At 36.3% G+C, this 19,091-nt stretch overlaps 1 protein-coding gene across 1 annotated transcript in view; it reads right to left on the bottom strand.

The window, feature by feature from the left end:
- The window catches only part of LOC114087489 (phosphatidylinositol 3,4,5-trisphosphate 3-phosphatase TPTE2-like), a 46,170-nt gene that overhangs the window by 3,688 nt on the left and 23,391 nt on the right, over positions 1 to 19,091 (bottom strand). Inside the window, exons 11-14 of the mRNA XM_034635998.2 lie at positions 18,050 to 18,130; positions 13,751 to 13,856; positions 6,853 to 6,941; positions 1,178 to 1,270 (exon numbers count right to left, since the gene is read on the bottom strand). Of these exons, the coding sequence (XP_034491889.1) occupies positions 1,178 to 1,270; positions 6,853 to 6,941; positions 13,751 to 13,856; positions 18,050 to 18,130 (369 nt within the window). The remainder of the gene's footprint in view (positions 1 to 1,177; positions 1,271 to 6,852; positions 6,942 to 13,750; positions 13,857 to 18,049; positions 18,131 to 19,091) is intronic.

The raw sequence follows: 19,091 nt of genomic DNA, 5'->3' as shown, positions 1-19,091 counted from the left end.
GCCAATATAGACAAGTTTCCTGTGAGAGGGACACCTTGTCACCAGACACTCAAGCATAAGGATGTCCCAGGATAAATAAACATTCTGTGAAAAACCCAATGTAAACATCCGAAACCACTTAACATGGAGCCTCATTAAAAGAAGGCTAGAATTTATAGCCAGTCTTCAGAGAGAGAGAAACCTCAAGACCAAATTAGAGAAAAATACAATACATATTCATTTAAAGAAGGAACAGCTACACTGAATAATTAACCACCAATACTGATGATAATAAAATATTTTAAAAAGTGCTTTCATGTCATGGCTTTTAATAATAACAAAAGCTGGATATTACTCAGACCCCCAGGCCAGTGAGCTTTACATTACTGTTTCTGCTCAGCGACTGCTATTTGAACAAGAACTCAAGAGTGGCCCCATTAATCAAGGGGCAACCATCAGAACAGGAAATATCCAGGTCACTTGCTTCAACACATTTACCATTTTAATATTTAATAGATTCTCTTCCAACAGGGAAAAAAAAGAGATAAAAAAGAGCACAGGGAATAAATTTTAAATCTACCAACATAGTTACTTGTTGGAAGTTATATTTGATGATTTGATAGTAAAATGAAATTAGCAAGGTATAGAAATTTGTTATGCACAGAATAATACTCAGATATAATAATAATCAGATATAATACTATATACTCATGATATTCAGAGTAATGGCAATGGAAATCATTATCATTTTTCATAAATATTAGATTAATGCATACTGCTTATATCATGAATCAATTCAGAGGAAGGTAGAGTCTCCCTCACTTTAAAATATTTTGTACATTATTGACAGCAATGCATTTCAAAAAAATAAAACAAAAATATGATCACTGTTTAGCAGTAAAACATACCTTTAGGACTTTTTTACCATCTTGATTTTTGTACTTTTTTTAATTTTAAAATTAATATATGTAAATTGTATAGAATTTAGAAAAAAGAATGAACAAGAAAACCTTTAAGTTACATGTTCTTCTTTTACAAATTTTTGTTGTAGATTTGATTTGTTGTTTTTCTCCCCTACCCTGGCCATTGATCAATATCAATTCCCCTGTTAGGAATTGTAGTAGAGGAAATCCAAAATGAAAAATCACTGAAAAGACCAGAAAATAACAATGGCAGAGATTGTTTCTTGATTACTCACTGTGGAGAAAAACTGCACTTTCACATCATCATACAGAACTGGACTGTTGATTATAATAAATATTACTCTGTCTGATTCAATGTCATGAAATATCTGTGAATAAACACATGAAATTCAGAACCAAGAACCCAGTTGATGATAAGTATAATAATGAAGTTTGTTTTCACTTACCCAGACTTCCTAAACTTATCAAGTACTCTTGGTCTCATAGCCCAGTCATTTCATGTATAAGTAAATGCTAATCATCATTTCTGTGAAGCTGCGATACTACTGAGCTATCCCTACCTGTTTGAGAGTTAGAATGAGGCACTGTTGAGAGCAAAGTATTTGATTTTCTACTAGAGTTTAACCAAGTATAAACATACTGTTTAAAGTATATCATCTGATTTTCATATATTGAGACCTCTTCTAAGAATGCACTATGAAGCCAAATTTTAAAGCTGGCATTGTTATTCAAAAAACAGTGCGTAGCAGATGTTTTATCAAAGATCTTGTCCGTTGCTGGCTGATGGATGGAGTGACCAAAGATAGGTCAAGTTTCTGGGAAGCTTTGAAACTATATTAAGTATTTCTTCATTAGTGATTTTTTCATCATATAATAATGGCATCCACATTAAGAATGGACTATATTAGTCCCTTCAAGGAGTTGTATCTATAAGGAACAATACTAGAATGATAAATAATTGAGTGTCAAGCTGTATATGAAGATTGCGTGTGCTGTTCAGCATTGTGGAGACAGGGGTATGAACAGGAGATATTGAATGAGAGAGCTTCACCAAGGAGGTAGAACTTGAGTTGGGCATGAAAAGATGGGGATAAAAGAATAGTCTGAACATGGGGGGAAAGACCAGCAAAAATATGAAGTAGAAATTTGAGTCATGTTCCAAGAGCCAGAGGGGATGACCCATGCTACTCAAATGGAGTCTATAGGTCAAGTTATTGATACAAATAAGCTTAGGTATGTTAGGGATATCATATCTTGAGCACTCATGAGCCAGGGAAATAAGAGTATAGTTGTAGAAAACTAGTGCGTCATTTCCGGTGTGACAAAAGGTGACCTGATGGGCTGGGGATGTGGCTCAAGCGGTAGCGCGCTCGCCTGGCATGCGTGCAGCCGGGGTTCAATCCTCAGCACCACATACAAACAAAGATGTGTGTCCGCCGAAAACTAAAAAATAAATATTAAAAAAATTCTCTCTCTCTCTCTCTTTGAAAAATAAAGGTGACCTGATAATTATCATCTATGCCATTTATTTAGTATTTCTAATTTTCACAACACTTAAATGTGATCTTTATTTCACAGATAGAAATGTTTAGTCAAATATGTTACCTGGCATGACCATAGACATACTGTGTGTTTTCTTCTCTACCTACAGCTTTTTGAAATGAGAGCAGTATTTCTGGATACATATTATAGAACTCCACACACTGTATTGCATAAGGAGAAAGGGCAAGAAGGCTACTGTAGAAACCTTGGAAGTGGCAGTGGGAACATAAAGGAAGAGAAAGTAATGAGAATTTTCAAAGATAGAATCTGCATTGGTGATTAATTGGTGATTAATTGGATTTGGGGGGCCAAGGCAAATAAAGACTCAAAGACAATATCAAATTTTATGACCTGAGAGGAAGTATATTGTGGCATTTGCAGAAACAGTGAAAAAGCTCATTTGATAAATCATGATTGATAAATCATAATTGATTAATGTGCATAAATTGTTAGGATAGAGATTGACCTTGTTGTCTTTCTTGTATCTACTACACAGAAGATGCTCAAATATCTGCTCAAAGAACAAATGATATTTTAAAGAAGAGGAATGGATGAGTAAAACCAAGAAAAGAGTATTTGCAAATGAAGTAGAGACCAAAAGAACAAAGGATTGATGAAAGAGTTGATTTTTGAAAGATAAAACAAAATTGACAAACCCTTAACTAAAGTAACCAAAAGAAAGAGTAAGAATGCTGAAGTAAGTAAAATTAGAGGGGAAAAGGTGGTGTTAAAACAGATACTATTGAAATCCAGAGGGTCATTAAGCAATATTTTGAAAAGCTAAATGCCAACAAATTGGAAAATCTAGATGAATGGACAAATTTCTGGACACATATGGCCTATCAAAATTGAATCAAAGGATATAAATAGATCAATAATAAGCAGTGAGTTTGAAGTAGGAATAAAAAGTCTCCAAACAACAAAAAGCTCAGGACTGGACAGATCTACTGCTGAATTTCACCAGACTTTTAAAGAAGAACTAATATCAATGTTCCTCAAACTATTCCATAAAATAGGAAGGTAAGGATCCCTTTCAAACCCATTCTATGAAACCAGGAAGTATTACCCTGCTACCAAAACATGAGAAGGGCACAATACAACAACAAAAAGGAAACTATAAACCAATATCCCTGATAATGCAGAATCCTCAATAAAATACTTGCAAATTGAATTTAATAGCACATTAATAAGGTCATATACCATGATCAAACTGATTTCATTTTTGGGTTGCAAGATTGGTTCAAATATGCAAATCAATAAATATTAAACAGCACATAAATAGAGTCAGGGATAAAAAAAATCACATGACCATCTGAACAGATGCAGAGAAAACCTTCAATAAAATTCAACAGCCCTTCATTAAGAAAGCCCTGAATAAGATAGCAATAGAAGGACCATACCTCAAAATATGACAAACCAATAGACAACATTATACTATATAGAGAAGAACTGAAAACACTTCCTCTAACATGAGGAACAAGAAAAGGGTATATACTATCACTGCTCTTATTCAATGTAGTACTTGAAATTTTATCAAGAGCAATTAGGAAAGAGAAAGAAATAAAAGGGATATAAACAGGAAAGGAAGAAGTTACATCACTACTCTTTACATATGATATGATTCTATACTTGGAATACTCCACTAAAAGGTTCTTAGAACTAATAAACAAATCCAGCAAAGTAATAGGAGACAAAATCAACATTAAAAAATCAGTAGCTTTTCTATACACCAATAATGAACTTGTTGAGAAAGAAATCAAGAAAACAATCCCATGTATAATAGCCTCAAAGGAAAAAAAAAAGAAGAAAACCCTAGAAATAAACCTAACCAAATGGGAAAAGCCCTCTACAATGAAAATTATAAAACACTGAAGAAAGAAATTAAAGAAGACATTAGAAGATGAAAAGACATTCTATGTTCATGGAATTATTAATATTGGAAGAATTAATATTGTTAAAATGGCAACACTGCCAAAATCATCTACAAATTCAATGCAATCCCCATCAAAATTCCAGTGACAGAAAAAAAAGACATTCTTCACAGAACTGGAAAAAAAAACAACACTAAAATTCATTTGGAAGTTCAAAAGACTGTGAATGGACAAAACAATCTTGAGCAAAAAGAACAATGCTGGAAGCATCACAATATCTGATCTCAAAATATAGAGTCACTGTATGGCATGGTATTGACATAAAAAAGACATATAGACTTATATAATAGAATAAGGAACCCAGAAATAAAGCCATGCCTCTACAGCCATCTGATTCTCAACAAAGATGTTAAAAACATAAGTTGAAGAAAAGACAGACTCTTCAACAAATGGTGCTTGGAAAACTGAATATCCACTTATCAGATAACCAAAAAACTTCCTTGATTCTATTAATTCCTAGTTTTTTTTGTTGTTATTTCTTTACTTTAACAAGAACAGAAGATTGAAACTAGACCCCTATCTTATCCTGTATAAAAATCAACTAAAAGTAGACCAAAGACCTTAATATAAGACCTGAAACTTTGGAACTACTAAAGGAAAATCATAGGGGAAACACTCTGAGAGATTGGTATAGACAATGATTTCCTGAATAGGATTATAATATCTCAGGAAACAAGGAAGAATTGACAACTGAGATTGCATCAACATAAGAAACTTCTGCATGGCCAGGAAACAATCAACAGAGTGAAGAAACAACCTATATAGTGGGAGAAAATATTTAGTAGCTATTCACCTGACAGAAGATTAGTATCAGAATACATAAAGAACTCAAAAAACTTAAAAGGTCAAGTAATTCAACATTAAAAATGGGCAAATGAGGTTGATACTTCTCAAAAGAAGTACAAATGGCCAATAAATATATGAAAAGTACTCATAATCTTTAGCTATCACTGAAATGCAAATCCAAACTACATTGAAATTCCATCTCACTTCAGTCAGAGTGGTTATTATGAAAAATACAAAAAATTAATGCTGGTGAGGATAGGAAGAAAAAGGAACACACAGATTGTTGGTAGAGCTGAACATACATACAGCTACTATGGAAATCAGTATGATGTTTCCTCAAAAAACTAAAAAAAGACCTGGCTATCCCACTCCTGAGTATATATCAGAAGGAAATAAAGTCAGCATACAAAAGAGATACCTGCATACCCATGTTTACTGCATCACTATACACAATAGCCAAGCTATGGAATCTACCTATGTGCCTATCAACAGATGAATGGATAAAGAAAATGTGGTATATATACACAATGGAGTATTATTCAGTAATAAAGAAGAATGAAATCATGTTACAAGCAGGAAAATGAATGGAACTAGAGGATATCATTTAAGTGAAATAAGCCAGACATAGAAAGACAAGTATCAAGTATCACATGTTTTCTTTCATATGTGAAAACTAGAAAAGAAAAAAAAAAGTGACCTGAAAATAGAAGAGTGACTATTAGGAAAGGAAACCAGAGGGAGAAGGGGAAGAGGGGAGGGGAAGAGAGAGTTGAAGAGAGGGTGGACATGATAAAAATACCATATATGCATATGTGGAAATGTCACAATGAAACTCACCAATTTTTACAATTAATATGCATTAATAATTATTATAAAAAAGAATAGAGTATTTACAAAGAACAGAAAGCTAAGGATTAGGCCTAGGTGAATGCCCCCCAGTGAGGGGAGGAAAAAAAATTTTTTTTAAAGTAGGGTTGGAAAGGGTAATAATGTTGGTAAAAGAACTTGAAACAAGAACCCAGGAGGGGATTCTAAAAGTTTATGTTCTTAGATCCACAAAGGAAACTTTCTTATTGTTTCAGAAAATGTCTATAATCTTAAACATTTCTTTTACATTTTAGCTAAACCTTGCCTCTCAGCCCCCATTGCTTTGGGTAAAGAAGTTTCTGTGTACTCCATATACTCTTGTATACTCTCAGGATGCCACTCCATAGAACGTGTGAGTTAGAATTACTAGGGACATTACTAGTTTCTGGGCCCCATTCCAGATTTCCTGAATCATACTTTGGAGGTACAATCTAAAAAAATGTGCCTCTTTACAAGCTCCCAGTCATACTAAATTTTGAGAATCAGTTCTATACAATAAAAGATAAAATTACCAAGAAGATAACATGGCAAAAGCTGACCAGATAGATGAATTCAAATCTTGACAGATTTCTGGGAGTATGCTTAACATTTATGGAAAAGTAAAAGCAAAACAACTCTCTGAACTGGCTAAAATTCTGGAAAATGCTCTGAAAAAGTACACTTATTTCTAATTTGCATCCAAACCAAGCACCAGGTTAGGTGGTAACCAGAAAGCAACAGGGCATCTCTCTGTGGTGAGTGATGATTTGGGCAGGTCAACAGGCTGATTTGACATTGAGCTTTAAAATAAACACCAGAATTTTTGGATCATTGCTTTCTCTTACCCTACAGTTACTGGAACTAGAAGAAAAGACAGTCTTCCGATGCATTACTATATGTATTTTTAGATCAGTTCCATTGCCTTTTCCAACACCTGAATAAAAGTAAAAAGATATGCTGGTTAGAGCAAAGAGTAATGTCGTGCCAATTAACTTTATGGATTAAAAAGAGAAAAAGTTTTCCAAGCTACCATAATAGTGATATTGGATCATTTGGTCTTGCATGAGTTTTGTTTTGAAAAACAAGTATTCAAGCTCAATTCTGTCTCCTAAAGCAGAATTCATTAAGATTGGAGAAAAAGAGGAAAAATATGTGTAGTTCACCTTCTAAGAATTAGAATCCCATTGCTTACCTTTCTGTAAAAAAAGAATTAGGGAAGGTGATTTGCAACCCTTTTTGCTAATGCATTGCTTTATTCAGACTTCTAATCATAATGTTTTTAAATAATAAATGTCTACATTCCTGTTGCTCTATTTTAAGTCCATTTCCTACAGCAACCTCTACGAAAATATGGGAGATTTAATGCAAATATTCCTGTGAAGTTTAGTACATATTTACAGATAAATGATCTTTTTAAAAAAATATTTATTTTTTAGGTGTAGATAGACACAACACAATACCCTTTATTTTTATGTGGTGCTGAGGATCGAACCCAGGCCCTGCTCATTCTAGGGGAGCGCTCTACTGCTGAGCCACAATCTCAGCCCCTACAGATAAATAATCTTAGTTCCCTCTTTTTTGGTTCAAATGACCCACTTCCTTCGGCATTTCCTTAAAGACTTGGTTTCTGAAGCCTCCAATTGATTTTTTCCCCTTCCTTTCATCCTGCATATTTCACTTTGACAAATAATCTAATAGTCATATATTAATCATTCTCAATTACTCAATTCATATTCTGTTTTCATTTAAGTGTGTCATTAACACCATGTTATCAATGTGTCCTTAGAAATCATGTTTTTTCTACAGACCAATATCTCTAATGAACTTAGATGCAAAAATCCTCAATAAAATTCTGGCAAATCAGATACAAAAACACATCAAAAAAATGTGCACCATGATCAAGTAGGATTCATCCCTGGGATGCAAGGATGGTTCAATATATGGAAATCAATAAATGTTATTCACCACATCAATAGACTTAAAGATAAGAACCATATGATCATCTCGATAGACGCAGAAAAAGCATTCAACAAAGTACAGCATCCCTTTATGTTCAAAACACTAGAAAAACTAGGGATAAGAGGAACTTACCTCAACATTGTAAAAGCTATCTATGCTAAGCCTCAGGCTAGCATCATTCTGAATGGAGAAAAATTGAAGGCATTCCCTCTAAAATCTGGAACAAGATAGGGATGCCCTCTATCACCACTTCTATTCAATATAGTCCTCGAAACACTGGCCAGAGCAATTATACAGACAAAAGAAATTAAAGGCATAAAAATAGGAAAAGAAGAACTTAAATTATCACTATTTGCGGATGATATGATACTATATCTAACAGACCCAAAAGGGTCTACAAAGAAACTACTAGAACTAATAAATGAATTCAGCAAAGTGGCAGGATATAAAATCAACACGCATAAATCAAAGGCATTCCTGTATATCAGCGACAAAACTTCTGAAATGGAAATGAGGAAAAACACCCCATTCACAATATCCTCCAAAAAAAATAAAATACTTGGGAATCAACCTAACGAAAGAGGTGAAAGATTTATACAATGAAAACTACAGAACCCTAAAGAGAGAAATAGAAGAAGATCTTAGAAGATGGAAAAATATACCCTGTTCATGGATAGGCAGAACTATCATCATCAAAATGGCAATATTACCAAAAGTTCTCTATAGGTTCAATGCAATGCCAATCAAAATCCCAACGACATTTCTTGTAGAAATAGATAAAGCAATCATGAAATTCATATGGAAAAATAAAAGACCCAGAATAGCAAAAGCAACTCTAAGCAGGAAGTGTGAATCAGGCGGTATAGCGATACCAGATTTCAAACTATACTACAGAGCAATAGTAACAAAAACAGCATGGTACTGGTACCAAAACAGGCGGGTGGACCAATGGTACAGAATAGAGGACACAGAGACTAATCCACAAAGTTACAACTATTTTATATTTGATAAAGGGGCTAAAAGCATGCAATGGAGGAAGGATAGCATCTTCAACAAATGGTGCTGGGAAAACTGGAAATCCATATGCAACAAAATGAAACTGAATCCCCTTCTCTCGCCATGCACTAAAGTTAACTCAAAATGGATCAAGGAGCTGGATATCAAATCAGAGACTCTGCGTCTGATAGAAGAAAAAGTTGGCTCCGATCTACATATTGTGGGGTCGGGCTCCAAATTCCTTAGTAGGACACCCATAGCACAAGAGTTAATAACAAGAATCAACAAATGGGACTTACTTAAACTGAAAAGTTTTTTCTCAGCAAGAGAAACAATAAGAGAGGTAAATAGGGAGCCTACATCCTGGGAACATATTTTTACTCCTCACACTTTAGATAGAGCCCTAATAACCAGAGTATAAAAAGAACTAAAAAAATTAAACAATAAGATAACAAATAACCCAATCAACAAATGGGCCAAGGACCTGAACAGACACTTCTCAGGAGGACATACAATCAATCAACAAGTACATGAAAAAATGCTCACCATCTCTAGCAGTCAGAGAAATGCAAATCAAAACCACCCTAAGATACCATCTCACTCCAGTAAGATTGGCAGCCATTATGAAGTCAAACAACAACAAGTGCTGGCGAGGATGTGGGGAAAAGGGTACACTTGTACATTGCTGGTGGGACTGCAAATTGGTGCGGCCAATTTGGAAAGCAATATGGAGATTCCTTGGAAAGCTGGGAATGGAACCACCATTTGACCCAGCTATTTCCCTTCTTGGACTATTCCCTAAAGACCTTAAAAGAGCGTACTCTAGGGACACTGCTACAACAATGTTCATAGCAGCACAATTCACAATAGCTAGACTGTGGAACCAACCTAGATGCCCTTCAATAGATGAATGGATAAAAAAAATGTGGCATTTATACACAATGGAATATTACTCTGCACTAAAAAATGACAAAATCATGGAATTTGCAGGGAAACGGATGGCACTAGAGCAGATTATGCTAAGTGAAGCTAGCCAATCCCTAAAAAACAAATGACAAATGTCATCTTTGATATAAGGAGAGCAACTAAGAACAGAATAGAGAGGAAGAGCATGAGAAGAAGATCACCACTAAACAGGGATGAGAGGGGGGAGGGAAAGAGAGAGAGAAGGGAAATTGCATGGTAAAGGAAGGAGACCCTCATTGTTATACAAAATTACATATAAGAGGAAGTGAGGGGAAAGGGGAAAAAAACAAGAGAGAGAAATGAATTATAGTAGATGGGGTAGGGAGAGAAGATGGGAGGGGAGGGGAGGGGGGATAGTAAAGGATAGGAAAGGCAGCAGAATACAAAATACACTAGTATGGCAGTAGGTAAAAAAGTAGATGTGTAACCGATGTGAATCTGCAATATATATATAGGGTAAAAATGGGAGTTCATAATCCGCTTGAATCAAATGTATGAAATATGATATGTCAAGAACTTTGTAATGTTTTGAACAACTAATAAAAAAAAAAGAAATCATGTTTTTTTCAGTCAGTTCCCTCTGTCCCATTCTTATTGCAGACTTTCTACTGATGACTATAAGAAATCAGTAAAATGTATAACTAAACTAAGTCAAATGCTTATCACATGAGAAGTAAAGAATATTGATTTGAGCCCTTAAATTCCCATACATTGAAAACTCATGCAAAAGTATCTGCATAACTTAAAAATAAAAATTAAAAAATAGCATGAAGTGATAGGTCTCCATCTCACCCACTCTTCACCTATGTAGTTCCTCAGTCCCAAATATATAATCACTCATATTAACTTCTTATTCTTTTGCATGTATAATCAAATATGAATATATATTCCTCAGAATTTTATATATGTGTAAATATACAAATATGAATGTATTATCCCCCCCTTTGCCATAATACTGCCATGTACCTTGAATTTTTTTAAACACTTGTCAAAATTTGGATTTAAGTCATAAAATAAATGAGAAACCAATAAAATGTTACATATAGTTGGCTCAAAATACTACACATTAATCAATATGATTTACTGAATATGCAAATAGATGTATTCCACTTGATACAACTAATTTGCATTTGCATGGAAAAATTATTTTTGTATTATTATCAATTTTACACAGCTTAAAAGAGCTATAAAATAGCTTAAAGACAATGAAAAGTAGAGATAATTCTAGAAGGGTGCTCTGGACAAAAGATTACTCATTTCAGAGTTTTTCATACATCTTACACAAAGATTATTTTTATTCCAAAATAGACTAATCTCGTTAGGTTTAAACTGAGTATTTACACGAGCCCAGGAAGAATTTTGCTCTGCCATATAGGCCTCCATAGGTCTGTTCTACAAATAAAACCCATACAATAATGACCAGTTATGGTCATAATCTTGAGCTTCTATCTGGAAGTCTCCATGAGGAATCTCAAGTTTGACTTTAAAGTTCTCCATTTCATCTTGGCCCATTGAACCCACTAGAATTCACCTTCAGTGCTTATAGATTTGGATTAGTTCCTCTGTTCTCAAGATCTGTACCTTATAGCTTTAAATAAACAGTGTCTCCATGGGGTTAAATAAAATTCAAAACATTATTAAGAGAGCAGTCCCAGTCTTATAATATCAGACTAAGGTAGTAAATAAAATTTGAGAATTTATTAAAAATATTTTTAAGCTTAAATTTTTGAGAAATGATTCTCATTGTTTACATTGGAGAAATCATTAAAATTTCATAGACTAAATGTTTCTTGCCTGTGTGGAACAGTTTAGTACTAGGGTTTGTATAGATACTGTTATTCCCATTGATAACAAAGAGGATATTAAGGCAGAGTATACAATCAGGTATTACACAGGCTGTCATGACCCTTTGTAGTTAGAGCTAAATTTTCTCAGGAAGAAGTGGCTCCCACAGCACAATGTGTTGCCTCTCATGCTGCAGAAAAAAATTAGTCTTCATCTTTTTGGTGGGTCCCACTGAGTGTGGAAAGGAAGGGGATTGAGGCACTGCTGTCCCCAATCTTTACTACCTGTTGGATAAGCCTGGAATCTCTCCTTGTGTAATGTCTGATTCCAGTTGGGGTTTTGAGTTAGGTCTGTGTTAGGCTCCACTACAGCTCTGTCCCTCACAGGTGCCATGAAGCAGTCATGGTGGACTTGGCAGTCTAAAAGTCTTTTCCCAAACAGTTGCTCATTCATGTACCCAGGCAGTCTCCTGTTAGGACAGGCTGGGTTTCAAGAGAGCTTGCAGTGTGCTTATTTGGAACATAAATCAAAATTTTCCATAGGAACATTGAGTTTGCTTTCAAAAGCCAGAAACCTATGTATTTGTTTGTGGTAATCCATCCAAATTCCTGGGGGAAGTAAAACTGTAAATAATTTGAAAAAAAAAAGTATTTTATACTTTAATGAACAATATCTCTGCAGTTTTTATTTATATGTCAAAGACTTTTTTCATTTCTGATAAATTGGACAAAATGTCAAATAAAGTATTATGAGATCTTGTTTTGTAATTCCTCAGAAGGCCAGACTACAGCCTAGGCTGTATCGGTGGATGCTAGGACCCTGCCAGCACTTGGTACCTTCCTATGGTCTTCCATCTGGCTGGTTTAAGAGTTTTGCTTGAAAGTTTCAGAAGCATTGCCCCCTTGCTGCCTCCCTGGCAGTGGAGTGGTGAGGTTCCATCCCCTGTTTTTCCACCTCCCCTGAAAGTGAACTGTGCAGGGGAAGCACAGGAGGGGGTGAAGAAAGAGATGTGGGGTTGGAGCCCATTCCTCTCCCTGCTTCCTGTCCTTTTTTACATCCCAGAGATGGATAATCTGAACAATTTTCCCAACTTCCCTGGGTAATGGTGGTTTTCAGCCATAGCGTCTCTCTCCTTGCATTCCAGAAGCAGTCAAGTAGTTGGTTCTTGGGAAGTTGGTAAGGATTGTTCTTCCTGGTAATACTTGGTAGCAGCTAGGGGGTTAGAAGACACTCTCCCCACTTTCTCCCAATCCTTTTCGTTTTCATCTAGCTTCATGTAGAAGGGAGCCAAGTGCTTCCCCTTAGGAAGCTTTTCTAAAAACTCACCCCATCTCTGTGTACTCTAACACTGTGGTCTGCTCTTTATATTCTTATTTCTTTCCTCTGTCAACCACGCAGGGACTCCTTAAAGGCAGGGAACACTAGCACAGGACCTGGCCCCAAACAGGTACTCAATAGTTATGTGACAATAAATAAATAAATATTTACTGATCAGGTATTTAAGACATCTTTATGGAGATGCTGGGGGTGAGGGTTATAGGAAGAGGAGAGAGGAGAAAGGGAGAGACTCTGGTGATGAGAAAAAAGGGTCTCTGAAAGGAGTAGGTGATAAAATGATATGGGGACACCTCTGCCAAGATGAAACTGAAACAGAGGTGGGTATGGGAAAGAAGTAGTCTTGAGTGCTCACAGGACCTTCTTCCCTCCACCAAAGGATCTGCCTTGAAATGTCTACTCTGGGCTGAGGCCAAGGGAGCAATAAGAACAGGAGAGAAGGGAAGGGAAGTGAAGGGAAGAGATAGAGCCCTCTCTCTTCAAACTGATGATAGGAAAGGGAAGAAGAGGGACATCTAAGAGTTGTCAATGTGACTACTCACTGCCTGTCAAAATGGACAATTCCAGGGGGAGGAGTTCATGTGTGAAGAAATGTAAAAATACAGCGATGGGTTAGAATAATCTGTGTATATAACTATGTTCCCAAGTAGTGGGAACACTGGCCCTCCTACCCAACCCGTCAATTATAAATAAAGCACTTACCATGAATTGAATAAATGATGAATTTTTTTATAATGAAATTTTGTCTTAGAGGTAGATCCCACTTGTAGTCACTTTTCACTTTTTCAAAATACCTCACATATCTACTCTGCAAAGCAAAGAAGCCTCAATTACATGAGAATTAAAGATCTACAGTCAGAATTCCTAATTAATCAAAACCTCTCTCTTTTGAAAAGGGCCTATTAAGGGTAGTAGGAAATTAAGGAAACACAGTATGCCATCACATAACTAGGTATTTTTATGCTAGGGTCTTACAACTAAATATCTATGATGGAATTCAGTGCTGTGAAGAAGTGATATGAAAGGAGCCAGCTCTTGTTCTCAGGCTTCTTATGATTGAAAGGGTAACTAATCAATGAACCATCTAGAATATTATCAATATGGGGGTAGAAGCTTAGTTTATGACTGAGTTAGAGGAAGGTTTGTGGTTTGGTGGAGAGTAATTTCCCAGTTATGGGAGAACAATATACAAAAAGTCCTCAGAGGAAAACATCCCTATATCAGCAGTTAATTAGATGTCATTCATCTCTGTCCCTGCTAGGTAGTTTCTTCACTTTCCATTTTTCAAATTCTGTTTTTGCAAGGAAACCTTGGAATTCTCTCAGTCTCATTCTTCCCCTATGGCAAGTTGCTCAAGGATCTTTCTTCAAGGATTTGAAGAGTTCTGGGATGAATCAACTGGGATGTGCTAATAAAATTAAGTGCCATACTTCCTGTATGGTTTGGATCTGGAATGTTCCCCAAGAGCTCATGTGTTGAAGACTTGGTCCTCAGTGCAGCAATGTTCAGATATGGAGCTTTTGGGAAGTGATTGGATGATGAGGGCTTTGACTTCATCAGTGGATTAATCCACTGATAGCTGAACAGATTATTGGGAGGTATGGAAACTGTAGGCAGGTAAGGCAGGGTTGGAGGAGGTATGTCCCTGGGGGAGAGCCCTTCGGGACTATATCTTATCCCTGGCTCTTCTTCCTCTCTCTGCTTCCCAGCTTCCATGAACTGAACAGTTTTCCTCTGCCATACCCATTTGCCATGATGTTCTGCCTCACCTCAGGCTCAGAGAAGTGGAGGCAGTTAACCATGAACTAATATCTCTGAAACTGTGAGACAAAAAAAAACAACTTCCTCCAAGTTGTTTGTATCAGGTATTTTGGTCACAGAAATGAAAAGCTGACTAGCATACTTCTCATTAGAAGGGCAGTCAGGGGAATGGTTCCCACAAGTTAACCTGAGAGTGGATGCAGTGCATTCACTAGAATGGCCCACAGTGCAGGGGCAGAATGTGGTGGTGTTTAAGAATTACTACCCAACAGAGGTGTCTTTGCCCGGGGCCTTGACAACAAACTTCCCAAACATTCACCTGAGTCCTTACATTGCTATCAGAGTGAATCAGAGTGTATGCCAGTTTGGAATTAATATTAGGGAAACTGCATGAGTGCAGAAGGGGAAAGTGAGATGTATAGGGATTGAGTTGTTGAAGGAGACACATCTAAGATTCCCTAAGTTCCTGCTACCAGATTCTCCATCTTCCACTAAAGGCTTTAACCCACCAGGTCCTTCAAGCTATTGCTGCTCTCACACTGCTGCAGAAATTAATACAACCAACACATAGTAAGAACTCAGTACAAAGAAGATATCAGGAAAGTGGTGAGACACTTTGGGATGTGTAGGGTAGGAAGTCTGGCAAGACACAGTCTTACTTTTAAAGGAGATACAAAAGTCACCACTTTTTTTTTTTCAGTGTGGTCACTGAACCCAGGGTCTTGCACATGCCAGACAAGTGCTCTACCACTAAGCTAAACCCCAGCACAGGGCTGGGGATATAGCTCAGGAAAGCAAAAACCCACAAAAGACTATAACTGAAAAAGCAAATGCTGGAAAGGAAAGGGACTACAGGAAAAGGGACCCATGTGAGACAATGAATGAGGGTGTAAAGTATTGATAGGCTAGGAAACAACAGACTGTCCTAATGTGTCTGAGTATGGGACATAGATGCACGCAAACCAAATTGTGGAAGCAATCAAATTGTAGAAGCCAAGAGTAGCAACTTAAAACTTCACTGCCTTTGGCAGCAGGGAGCCATTACAGATTTTAGAGCTAGACTTTGGTAAGTTCATGCATTACTTTTAGCCTAGGGTCTGTGGTTATCTTTTCCTTTTTTTTTAAGTTTTTTTTTTTAGTTATATATAGACACAATATGTTTATTTTTTAATTTATTTTTATGTGGTGCTGAGGATCAAACCCAGTGCCTCACATGTGTGAGGCAAGCTTTCTGCCACTGAGCCACAACCCAGCCCTATCTTTCCCTTTTATTTATTTATTTTTGGTAGTGGTGGGGTGGTTGTTGGTTATGGAAGAAAAGTGTAGTAGTAAAGCTGAGTTATTTTGTCTCAATCTAAAAATCAGTAGTAACAGTATTCTACTAACAAGGTCAAGGGCATCTATTCAGCTCCCATCACTACTGGAAGAAAAAGTCTCATTCACAACCATATCCACAACTACTTAAGAATTCCCAACCAGTTTTCTCTTGGTTTGAGGGCAATATAGAGAAGGCAACATGGACAACAATGGGCTGCAGAATCCAAGAGATCTAGACTCTTAGTTCAAGATGTTGATTTCGCTAAACTTCAATTTCCCAGGTTGTAAAATGGGAATCATATTAGTGCCTACTCAGAGTTATTCAGAATACCAAATGAGATAATGAATATAAAGTCCTTAGCATGATTCAACAAAATCTAGAATTTTGTAAGCTCTATAGTATAGAGGTCTTGTTTTCTGGTATAAACAAATTATAAGGAATAAAAAAGAGGCAAGAAATCTTTAAACTAAAAACATAGCAATCAAGTGAATATGTGGATCTTTTTTGGATCCTGACTGAAGTAAACTAAAGTGAAAAAGAATTTAAGACAACTATGGAAATTTAGACATGAACTAGAAGTTTGATATTGTTAAGGTATTATTAAGATATAATATTTTTAGATATTATAAATGGTATTAAGTTGTTCTTCTGTTAGATGTCATACTGAAATGCTTGTGGAATAAAATGATCTGATGATAAATTTCTTTCAAAATGATCCAGATTTAAAAAATGAAGGAATGGAGAGTGGTTCTCAGGGTTTTGAGAAGAATGGGGAGGGAGCAAATGAAACATGGTATGATGATTACAAAAGAATTTATTAGTGGGGTATGGAGGGGGAGCACGGGAGGAATAGATGAATTCTAGATAGAGAAGGGGGTGGGAGGGAAAGGGAGGGAACAGGGGATTAACAAGGATGGTGGAATGTGATGGACATCATTATCCAAAATACATGTATGAAGACACGAATTGGGTGTCAACCTACTTTATATACAAACAGAGATATGAAAAATTGTGGTATATATGTGTAATAAGAATTGTAATGCAAAAAAATACATGTGTAAAGACATGAATTGGCGTGAATATATATTTTATATACAAAGATATGAAAAATTGTGCTGTATATGTATAATAAGAATTGTAATGCAGTCTGCTGTTGTGTATTTAAAAAATAAAATCAATTTAAAAAAAGAATTTATTGTATTATTCTCCGGACTTTTGTATATGTTTGGAAATTTCCATAATAAAATGTTTTTAAGAGGAAAAAATAGCATAATAGCATACATTTCATATGAGTGTTACAAGTATTAAATGAAATGTATGTAAAAGTGCAATAATGTTTGCTATGTTATAGAATTTTTGAAAAATGTTTATTTCCCTTTTATATTCTGTTTCGTAATACAACCTTCTCTTCCCTCTCCCTCCCTCCCTCCCTCCCCCTCTCTCTCTCTTGTGTGGCATGCCTGTGCTGTGGGTAGGCACGCACACACACACAGAGGATTCATCTAGAAACAGTCCTTGTGATGTTATATGAGCAATGAATTGTCAATTGCCCTAGAGCAGTTGGTGAAAGACTTGGTTCCTCTTTACAGGGAAATCAAAGGCTGGTGACTTTAAGTAATCTTCAGGGGTCTGGAACGCTAGGTATTGACCTTCCAGCTTCCGAAGGATAATCAGATCCTGAGTTCCGTAAACAACCATGAATATGAAATGGAAAGGAGAATGCTCCGGGGAGAACACAGGGCTTGCCAGTATAGATAGCACCAGAGGGGTTGTTGTAGCTTCTGGAAGAGAGCAAGGTCTATGACAAGTCATCCAAGTGTTGTTGCCTGATCACTGGAGAAGAGTCTAAAATGAAACCAAATAACAGGTACCAATTGTAACCCACCCCACAAAGAACTCTCCTTCTTAAAAAGAAAACTTACCTGTGAAGGAGTTTCTACTCCTTGATATTTAGAGCTTTTGCTTTTATCTGTTCGTCTTTGTCCAAAAAAATAAAGGCTTTCCTACAGAAAAGGGGACAGACAATATAACCATGGTTCATCTGCACTCTTCCCTTTTCTATGTTAGGCATTCTTAAAGCTTCTAAGGGCATGCTATCTCCTTAAGTTAGCAGTCTTTGGACAGAGTCTACCTCAAATAACAAAATTAATGAAGCCATATCAAGGATTTCTCTATTTCAAAGACTCATTTACACATGGAGTTTAGAGCTGTAAATCATCTGGTACAATACTTCTTCCTACCTGCCATTTTACAAATGAGAAGACTGAGGTCAAATGAAAACCAAGTGACCTGTTAAGTGGCCTGTTAAGTGAAAACCAAGTGACCTGTAGAGATACTGCAGCCAGTTAGTAGTAGTACAGACCTAAGGCACAGATCCCCAGCTGTCAGGCTAAGGCTCTGTATCAACTGCTTTTAAATGTTTAATTTTTGAAGCTACAACCCACATTAATGATATTAGCACACGTGTGTGTGCACACACACACACAATGCTTACTTTTTGATATTTTCTATTCTGCTTATTCCTTTTTATTAAAAATGCTGGACATAATCCAATAAGTAGACTTTATAACAACTCACTGTTATGATCCATAATTTGAAAAGCTGTGTCTTTGTATATTCATTTTTGTTGGGTCAGGCATTGGCCCAGCCAATCCAGCCTGAGAACAGACATGGTGCTGCCCTAATCCCCAAGGGGCCATGGAGAGCAAGGATTGAACACCCATTTTCAAAACCTGTGTGTCTCAAGTTAAAAAACAGAAAAAGTGGGATTAGAAAGCTGAGCAAGTTTGTAGAACCCAGAGCTTCTTTTTGTAGCCTAGGCCAAGAGATGAGCACAGTTGTTGGGGATGTGTCCTATAAGTGTAACTTGTCAGCAAGATCCTGTCAGTAAAACAACTGAAAACTATGCTTTAAGAAGTAGAAACAGCCCACCTTATCCCCTCAAAAATTTTCAGAGGTCACATA

This window comes from Marmota flaviventris, chromosome 4 (genome assembly GCF_047511675.1).
Source record: "Marmota flaviventris isolate mMarFla1 chromosome 4, mMarFla1.hap1, whole genome shotgun sequence".
Lineage (NCBI taxonomy): Eukaryota > Metazoa > Chordata > Mammalia > Rodentia > Sciuridae > Marmota > Marmota flaviventris.
Note: the sequence above shows the minus strand (reverse complement) of the source record. Positions and strands in the feature narration are given on the sequence as shown.